Genomic DNA, 8,546 nt, shown 5'->3' on the forward strand with positions numbered 1-8,546 from the left:
AAAATTAGAAGGTCCAGAGGGTTTCTACCTTTTATAGAAACTTGGAAGTTAAAAGTTCCTCTCAGAGCTGTCCATGTGGAATTTGTCAAGCAATATCAACCAATTGAAATGCTATATTAAAATTGAAAAATATGAAAGCGTGTTGCATAGTGTAATATGACTCCAGGTGATCCAGAAAATGACGTGTTAATATCTGTCAGTAGGAAAATATTGTAAAATAATTGTGAAGGAAAAATATTAATACAGCCAACAAGGCAAACGTAAACGTCTCATGCAAAGCTATTTTATATCTCTTTCTTTGGCAGCCTTGCTTTGCATCCTGAACGTGTGTTGGTGGCAACGGGTCAAGTTGGGAAAGAACCGTACATCTGCGTGTGGGACTCGTACACTGTGCAGACCGTGTCTGTTCTGAAGGACGTCCACACACATGGCATCGCGTGCTTGGCTTTTGATTTGGATGGTCAGGTATGTAATCAATACTCTTGTTTCAGACAAATAAATTGTTTATCTGTCAGAAATCTTGTTATGTAGCTTTTTCCTTTTTTTTAAGGATGTTTATTGGCTGAGGTTTTATCTGCTTATTCTCAAGTTGAGGGGAAAAAGGTAGGCATTAGTAGTGACTGACAGATATTGACTATTTGGCAAGAAAAGCATAACTTCAAGAGAGTTTTGAGAGAAGATGAGGTTTAGGGAGATCCTGGTGGTCTGTGGGTCAGTTCAGGGTTACAGTAGGTGTTGGAGATGGTGGATCCCCTCTGTGCACAATGCACAAAGTGATGGCAGTCCTCACAGCATCCCAGCATGTCAGGAGTTGGAAGGGCCCTGGAAAGCTCCACCAGTGCAACCCCTGCCAGAGCAGGATCACCAGAGCAGTCACACAGGAACACGGCCAGGGCTTTGGGTGTCTGCAGACAAGGAGACTCCACAACCTCTCTGGGCAGCCTGGGCCATGCTCCAGAACCCTCACACTCACAAAGTTTGGCCTCATCTTCAGCTTGAACCTCCTGTGCTCCAGCTTGGGACCATTGCCCCTTGTCCTGGCATTGGCCATCCCACAGCAGAGCCTGGCTCCTTCCTCCTGACACTGCCCTTTCCCAATGGATTCCCAGGAAGGAGGGCACCCCTCAGTCTCCTCTGCTCCAAGCTCAAGAGCCCCAGCTCCCTCAGCCGCTCCTCAGCAGGAGATACTCCTCCTGAGTTACTCGTCTCAAGACTCCGAATGACTTCAGGCACTGTCCTCTTCTCTGTCACATATGCGTTGGTGGCTCTCAACATTCGATTGTTCAGACTCATGTACCTGGTTATAATTATTGGGTTATCTTTTTATATTATATAATATTATAATTATATTATTGGGTTATAATTTTGTTACTTTAAAACATCCTCTGAGTAGTAAATTGGTTCTCTGCTACTTACAAGGGAGGTACTTTTTACCAGACATTTGCTCCTATGAGTACAGAGGCTTTCTTGAGTGGTGCATTAGAAATGGAAAACACACATGAAGTAGCAGCTGAAGAGGTATGAGCCTTGAAAGTCCTTTCTGCAGTGGTGCTCTCCTGGTCCTATGCAGCACCTCTCTCCCTCCCGCTTGGCCCTGCAATGTGGTATTCAGGTTTAGCTCTACTCCCAGTTCCTCTTGCTTGCTGAAAAGGCCAGTATCTGTGACTTGCTGCTGCTTTCTCAAGTGAGGACGTATTGTGGAGACCAGTTGCTGTCCTCATTAAGACAGCATCAGATGGAGCTCTACCGAATACAAACAGAGGAAAGCCTAGCTGTAAGTGGTTTCTGTTTAAACATGCTGTAACCATTGTAGAGAGGTTTTGGGTTTGCTGGAATGGTCTACAGGTTTTATCACTTGGGTTTCTGATTGTTTAGAGAGTCAACTTCTAGGGTCAGCTCCTTTCTAGAACGTTATTTCTACTCGACAGCGATATCTTTTCTCAGTATTTTTCTTGTCTGTGTAAACTTGTGTCACTTCCTCACTTGAACAGCCTTAATATTTTAATGTCAAAATGTCTCTAATCAGAATTGAAGTCCTTAACTCTTTTTTAGTTTTGCATCCCCTGTGTGTCCTGGAGAGATTTGAACGTAGATCTGTGATTTGTTCTAGCAGTACCCAGTACTGGTTCTTATGTTTAAAGCTGTAAATGATCAGAATGGAGACTGGCTGCTTTTCTCGGTGTTCCCATATGATCACGTTTTTCATGGCATTTGTTAGAATTTTGTGGTCTCAAAGGAAAGCTGCATACAGGCTTTTCAAGATCTGCGTCTCCAGAGTTGTCTCCATATGGAAATACAATAAGACACAAATCCAGTTCAGAAAACTCTGCAAAATACATTTCTTTACATCTTGTCTATCCTTTTAAATCTGAATTTGTCAGAGTTCCTGACCAGGTTCTCATAGAGGGTTTAATGTTTGGTGTTAAACATACTTACTTGATGTATTTGGCGTTATATGGGATTTTGATTCAGTGGAGTGATACAGCAATATACTGAAATCACAACGTAAGCATTGCAATGTGTGGATGAGTCACCAGAAACAAGTGGTTCCTGTTCCTGGTGTCTGATCACTGTCGTGGTGCTGGGCATCTCCAGTCCCTGGGCAGGAATGTGTGGATTGAAGTCAGGTCCAGCCCATTGCTCCCTCGGAGGTTGTTTTATTGCTTGTTCAGTGTCCAAACTTCGTGTTGGGCTGTGCCACGTACACACTCTCCTTATTTATTCTGTATTTATTATTATTCTCTGTTAATTGTCTTGGGGAACCTGAGAAATCCCTTGTGCAGTGGTGTTGTCTGAAAACAAGGTTACCCTGCAGTGTTCCTGGTGTTGAGGGAAGTTCAGCTGCTTTTTGATACGTCCTTCCCCGAGCTCCTTGGGTTTTATGCTCTTCCCTGAGCTCTACTCCACTGCTGGTTGGTGACAAGATTTTCTAGTTCTTAAGAGAACCGAGAACATCATTTAATCCCCTTTTTGAGAAGTCAGGGTGTTGGCTCATGGGAAGGCATCACCCAAAGTTTTTGAGATGAGTATGCAGTAATTGTAAAATTAATCTGCATTTCTGCCTCTCACTCTGCAGTAGGATTGGAACTGAAACTGTTAATTTAAATTGTTTTCCAAGATGGAAGAGAAAGGTTGGGCTCTGCAGTATCTGAAAAAGGAAGTTTTTAATAGTATTTAATAATACTTAATCAATAGGGAGCATACATAGCAATTGTATTTAACTTGTTTCTTTTTCTTCTCAATCTTGGAGCTTTTCAGCTAGTAAAGAAGTGATGTTATTGGGAATAGGCTTCTGTCTTCAGGGAAAAATTTACTTACATTTGGTATTTTTCTTTTACAAACTCACTTTGATAATCTGCATGGAAATTGAAACTAAACTTGTCTTTAATGTGTGCAGGTATTAACTGCTGAACAGTGAAAAAAGAAATGTCCTAAAGATTTGCAAAGCTTTCATTTATGAGCATTAAGATGTGACAATTCTTGCATAAACTGAACAAAAAGACTTTGTTCTCTTTAAAAACAAAACTCAAAATCACCCAGTTTCTTTTTATCTGATCTTTAATACTGATAGTCATTCTGCTGAGAATTTCTATAGGGAAGATACCATTTTGACTGGTTAACAGGTAAAAGTGGGCTGCTGGCTCATAGGGTCAGTGATTTGTGTCGAGAAATCTGTGCAAAGCATCTCCACAATTTAAGACGAGACAGGCTGCAGAGCATAGGAGGATCCCAAACTTTTATTTTTCTGTATTTTCTTGGAACAATCCTTTTGTCCTTCCTGGTTTTACATTGAACTGGCTTCAGACTTTTTCTGAATGTTAAAGACTTGATGAAATTTGTACATTTGGGGTCTCTTAGGAGTCTGGTTTGACAAAGGCTTCAGAAAGGAGCAGTTACTCAAGCATGTTTTGAAGAATCAAGCAAAAGACTTGCAGCATTTCACTGCTTTTAATCTGTTTGTTTCCAAGAAGACTGGAAAAAATGCTTGTTCCTTGTATCTCCTGGACTTGTGACATCAACGCTTCACTGTTCCAAGTTATATTTAATTAAAGTTAAACGGAGTTTTGTTAATTGCAATGAGATTGCTCCTTTTTGCACGTGTCTCCTTGGCTGCTGCCTGCCATGTGTGCTGTATATAACATTATACATTATAACATTATAGATCAGAAATATGTTACCTGAGAAGATCTTACATCTTTATGATCACAGTGTCTGAAGAGAAGCATCTGTGGAAGCTTTGGCATAAGTTGTTGCATCTTTAGTTCTGTATTGAGATGTAGCTGAATGATGACTCCAGTTTTCAGTAATATATTGACTTTTATTTATTGATTAATTTATTTTATTTGGGTGTTTCTAGCGTTTGGTCTCCGTTGGTTTGGATTCGAAAAACACAGTTTGTGTATGGGACTGGAGAAAAGGGAAGTTGCTATCGATGGCTCCGGGTCACACAGACAGAGTGAGTACAGCTGGAGAATTCGGGTGTCGATGTAGTTCTAGTTGTTGGACCATGTCTGTGTGTACTAGAGCTGTGTCTGAGCAAAAGGCATTTTGTGTTTTAGCAGGTGAATTTGCATAAAGCTTGAATATGTGTTAAGGTGTGTGAAGATATTTAAGATACGTACGTTTAATTCTAAAATAAAGTACGTAACTCGCTGTTTATCTGTGTGTGGTTTGTTGAGGCTGTAAGCAAGTAGAGGAAGTGCAAAACTAATGCACCTCCTAGACCCTGATCCCCATATGGGAAAACAAAGTGTAAACCATCTTTCAATTTTTTGTTGTATGTTGTTTTAACATGTGTTGTAATTAATCTAAGAAACAACCACAGACAGAGCTAACGTGAGCCATACATTGCAATTTCAGTATTGAATGAGGGGATAAAAAAGTCATTGCAGTCGTTTCATTTAAAGCATTGCAGGTTTTCTGTTCATTTGCTGCAAGTTTTTCCTGTTCTGCCTGCCCCATGCTAGAAAGGCCATCTCTGCTGACATCCTTGGGTTTTTTTATGCAGATATTTGATATCTCTTGGGATTTGTACCAGCCAAACAAGCTCGTCAGCTGTGGTGTAAAACACATCAAGGTAATGAAATAGATGTTAATTCTTAAAATATTTAAGCTGCAGTAGTTTATAAAATAGATTAAAATAGAGTCTAAAAGGAATATGTAATTATAATATGAAAGATCCTCTGTAAGAATAATATTACTTCTTAGGAGCTGCAATTACGGATCACACCTGACTGCACTAGAGCTTTTACAAGATATATTTAGTGGAAAACAGACTGTGCTCTCAGAGTTCGTGCCCTGACAGAAGGAATGAAGCTGTTGTCAGTAGCGTCGTATGTAACGATTGTAATCTAACTTTGAATTTAGGTTGTCTAAAACGTGCTGTGTGAATGCCCACAAGACAGGATGGACACACGTAGGGTCATCCAGGAGCTCGAGTTCCTGGTTCTTGAGCAGTTCATTAATTGTTTCACTGCAGAGGTGAAGTGAGTTCAGTTCAGAGAGTACAGGGAGACGGGGGAAAGAGAGAGGAAAAGGCTTGATCTTTTAATTCTTCTCTTCTCCAACCCTTGCCATTGTGAACACTCAGTACCTGTTCCGGGATTGATAATTTGGACAGTTCATGTCTGCCTTTGGTCCGTGCACCAACTGCTGCATTTTGGGGTTTAGCTCTGTCAGCAGGATCCTCAGGGCTTGACTGCCATCAGATTTGGTTTTAAAGTCACCACCTGCTGCCGTGTCCTCTGTGTTACCACACAGCAGCAGCAGATGGCAGCTTGAAAGCTCTGTATTGCTCTGTGTAGGTTCCTGTGGTGGGAAAAACGTGTTTTATACAGTGAACTTTTAGATTAATATGTATTATTACTTCTTATAATTTTGTGTTATTATATATACTGACTGAAAAAGGTGTTCAATGTGTTGGCTAGATTGCATACGCCTTGGATTTAGCATTGTGTTTAGCACGTCATTGACAGGTTTCCCTGAGCTTGGTTAATTATTATTATTAGTAATAATTTTCTACTTGAAGATCCAAAAGGACCTTTATGCCAATCGTGAGCCAGCAGTGATTTGTTTTATGTAGGGTGGCTTTATGATGTCAGAACATACCTGTTTAGATAGACAACAGTTTATTTGAACACCTTCTAAGGCTCTACAAAGCCTTTTAAAGTAACAATAGCATTTTTTAAATAATCGGTGTTTCCTTTCAGAAAACATGAACTAAGAATCAGAATCCTAGGGTTTTATCGGCATTTGGAGCAGGGGAGGGATTTTTTTGGTTTGTATTTTTCTCAAACCATCCCTTCTTGTTCTTTCAGATACCAATAGTTACTCTCATGCTTGTAATAGCATCATATTTCTTTCCTCACATGATAGTTTATACAAATTGTAATACTACTTAATGAAGTTATGTAGATAATTCCAAGTGACCTGATACTGAGGAATTACATTTCTTGGCTATGTTGCCTACTTCCATATTGGAGCTGATTTATGCAGTGATTGTACAGTTACTTCTCAAGCAACAACGTAATCTGTGACCTGTGTGCTTTGGTTAAAGAAATACTGGTTGAGATACAGGGATTTGTCTGATCAGGGCAGTTTATTTCCTAGTTACAGTGCTGCTGGTACAAAAACCTGATCGTTGTAACTGCTTAAGGTAAAAAGTAAAGTACCAATACGGCATTACCAAAGGGAAAGTCTCACATCAAGATAGACCAGATAATTATAGTGTGAAATGCTCTTCAAAACTGACTGAAAACACAACTGACTCACAGATTGTAATTGGAAAGAATTTCCATTTGATTTAATACTGGTTCTCCGAAACTCCTCCCCAAATTGTTTGCTGTGCTAATTTAATGGAAAGATAAAGTTGGTTAATAATGTAAAAGTTGTTAGCTACCTGGAGAACTAAAGCAGGGAAAAGGCTACGAATGTTGATACCTTTGAACGTGAGGTACTTCTCTTTCTGATGTATATATTGAATTACCCATCCTTCTAAATCCCTTTATGTTGCAGTTCTGGAGCTTGTGTGGCAATTCATTGACACCAAAACGTGGTGTTTTTGGCAAAACCGGTGATCTCCAGACTATATTGTGCCTAGCCTGTGCGAGGGATGAAGTGACGTATTCTGGTGCACTGAATGGAGATATATACGTATGGAAAGGAATCAACCTGGTACGGACAATACAGGGAGCACATGCTGTAAGTGCATCTCTTTACATTAATACGAAATGTGACATAGATCAGAATAGAACACACTCAGTCACTTCCTTGTCCTGTGTTGCTGCCCTTTACGGTATTCCTACAGCTTTGAAAAGCAAAGACACACCATTGAGAGTTTAATGACGTTTTCTAAAGTGCTTCATAGGATTTATTTTTCTTTACATGTAATCACAATGTTTAATGCGACCGTGAAGTGGTTATATTTTTGCTAACTAAGATTTCATTTTGTTTTCCGTGTTCTTTTAAAGCAGATGGTTTTGTGATTAAAGTAGGCAGCAAAAAAACAACGTAGTGGTTTGCAATCTAAGTGTGCATGCCAGGCTATGAGTCCTCATTTCCTCTCATGGTGGTAAGTCATACATGGTGATATAATGCAAGATTCAGCTTGTCCAAGTATCACCTCGAATACAAATACCATTTCTGTTCTTAGCCCGTGAGCCATGACACTGCTAAGGTATTGTTATGAAGCGATATCATTTGCTGGTTGAAGGTTGATTTTCATTTTGGAAAGCACTGTACTTTCTGGATAATATGTGAAGTTCCTTTATTAACCATTCAAAATAGTGTGCAAATGCACGCATACGACTTCCTGAATTTTAGCTTTGAAATCTAGGTAGAAATCACTAACAGTTAATTTTTCTTTCTTATAAGGATGTGTTTGTTTCAGCTGGCAGTATTGGACTGGATGGGGTGATGTATTGAGTATTAACATCAGTCTTTATGGTTTGATCAGCTGGAGCGGAGGGGTCAAGAAGGGATGAATCCTTGCATGTGGGGAGGGTGCAGTCAGTATTAAGGATGATTTAGAAATGAACATTCAGGTTGTTGCAGCTTGTTGAATTAACTATTAATTTAAAAGTGATGGGGCTGCTTGTTCAGACAGCTGTATCATGGCAGTGTATCTGACTGTGAGCAAGAGTAAAGTTATGAAGAACATAGATGTGGGAAACATTCAAAACTGTATTTTGCATCTGAGAGTTCTTTAGATACATACAAGTGTATGTATATAGAAAAAAATAAATACACACACATACCCTCCTGCATGCATCTTTAGAAATATTAAATGTAGTCAAGAAGGCCCAAATTATAAACCAACAAGTGCAAGGGCATAGTTTAGAGCTTCAGATATCCCCTGATTCTTGCTCTGTACCTTCAGATCTGCTTTTAGTGTTCATACTTAGTGTTTAATAGTATTGTATCCTATTCCTATTCCTATTCCATTCTAATTTTCTTAAGGACATTGACTTTTTGATACTGAAGTTAGTGAAATGAAATTTTTAAAATCCTTCTATTGCATATGCAGACCTGGATTCCCAGCGGAAAGA

At 39.5% G+C, this 8,546-nt stretch overlaps 1 protein-coding gene across 1 annotated transcript in view; it reads left to right on the forward strand.

The window, feature by feature from the left end:
- Positions 1-305: 305 nt before the first annotated feature.
- LOC104536879 (echinoderm microtubule-associated protein-like 5) overlaps positions 306-8,546 on the forward strand; it is a gene marked incomplete at its 5' end in the record, with an annotated part of 41,547 nt that continues 33,306 nt past the window's right edge. Inside the window, 4 exons of the mRNA XM_010179616.1 lie at positions 306-465; positions 4,358-4,456; positions 5,009-5,077; positions 7,015-7,200. Of these exons, the coding sequence (XP_010177918.1) occupies positions 306-465; positions 4,358-4,456; positions 5,009-5,077; positions 7,015-7,200 (514 nt within the window). The remainder of the gene's footprint in view (positions 466-4,357; positions 4,457-5,008; positions 5,078-7,014; positions 7,201-8,546) is intronic.

The sequence above is a fragment of the Mesitornis unicolor genome, unplaced genomic scaffold (assembly GCF_000695765.1).
Source record: "Mesitornis unicolor isolate BGI_N332 unplaced genomic scaffold, ASM69576v1 scaffold24132, whole genome shotgun sequence".
Classification (NCBI taxonomy): domain Eukaryota; kingdom Metazoa; phylum Chordata; class Aves; order Mesitornithiformes; family Mesitornithidae; genus Mesitornis; species Mesitornis unicolor.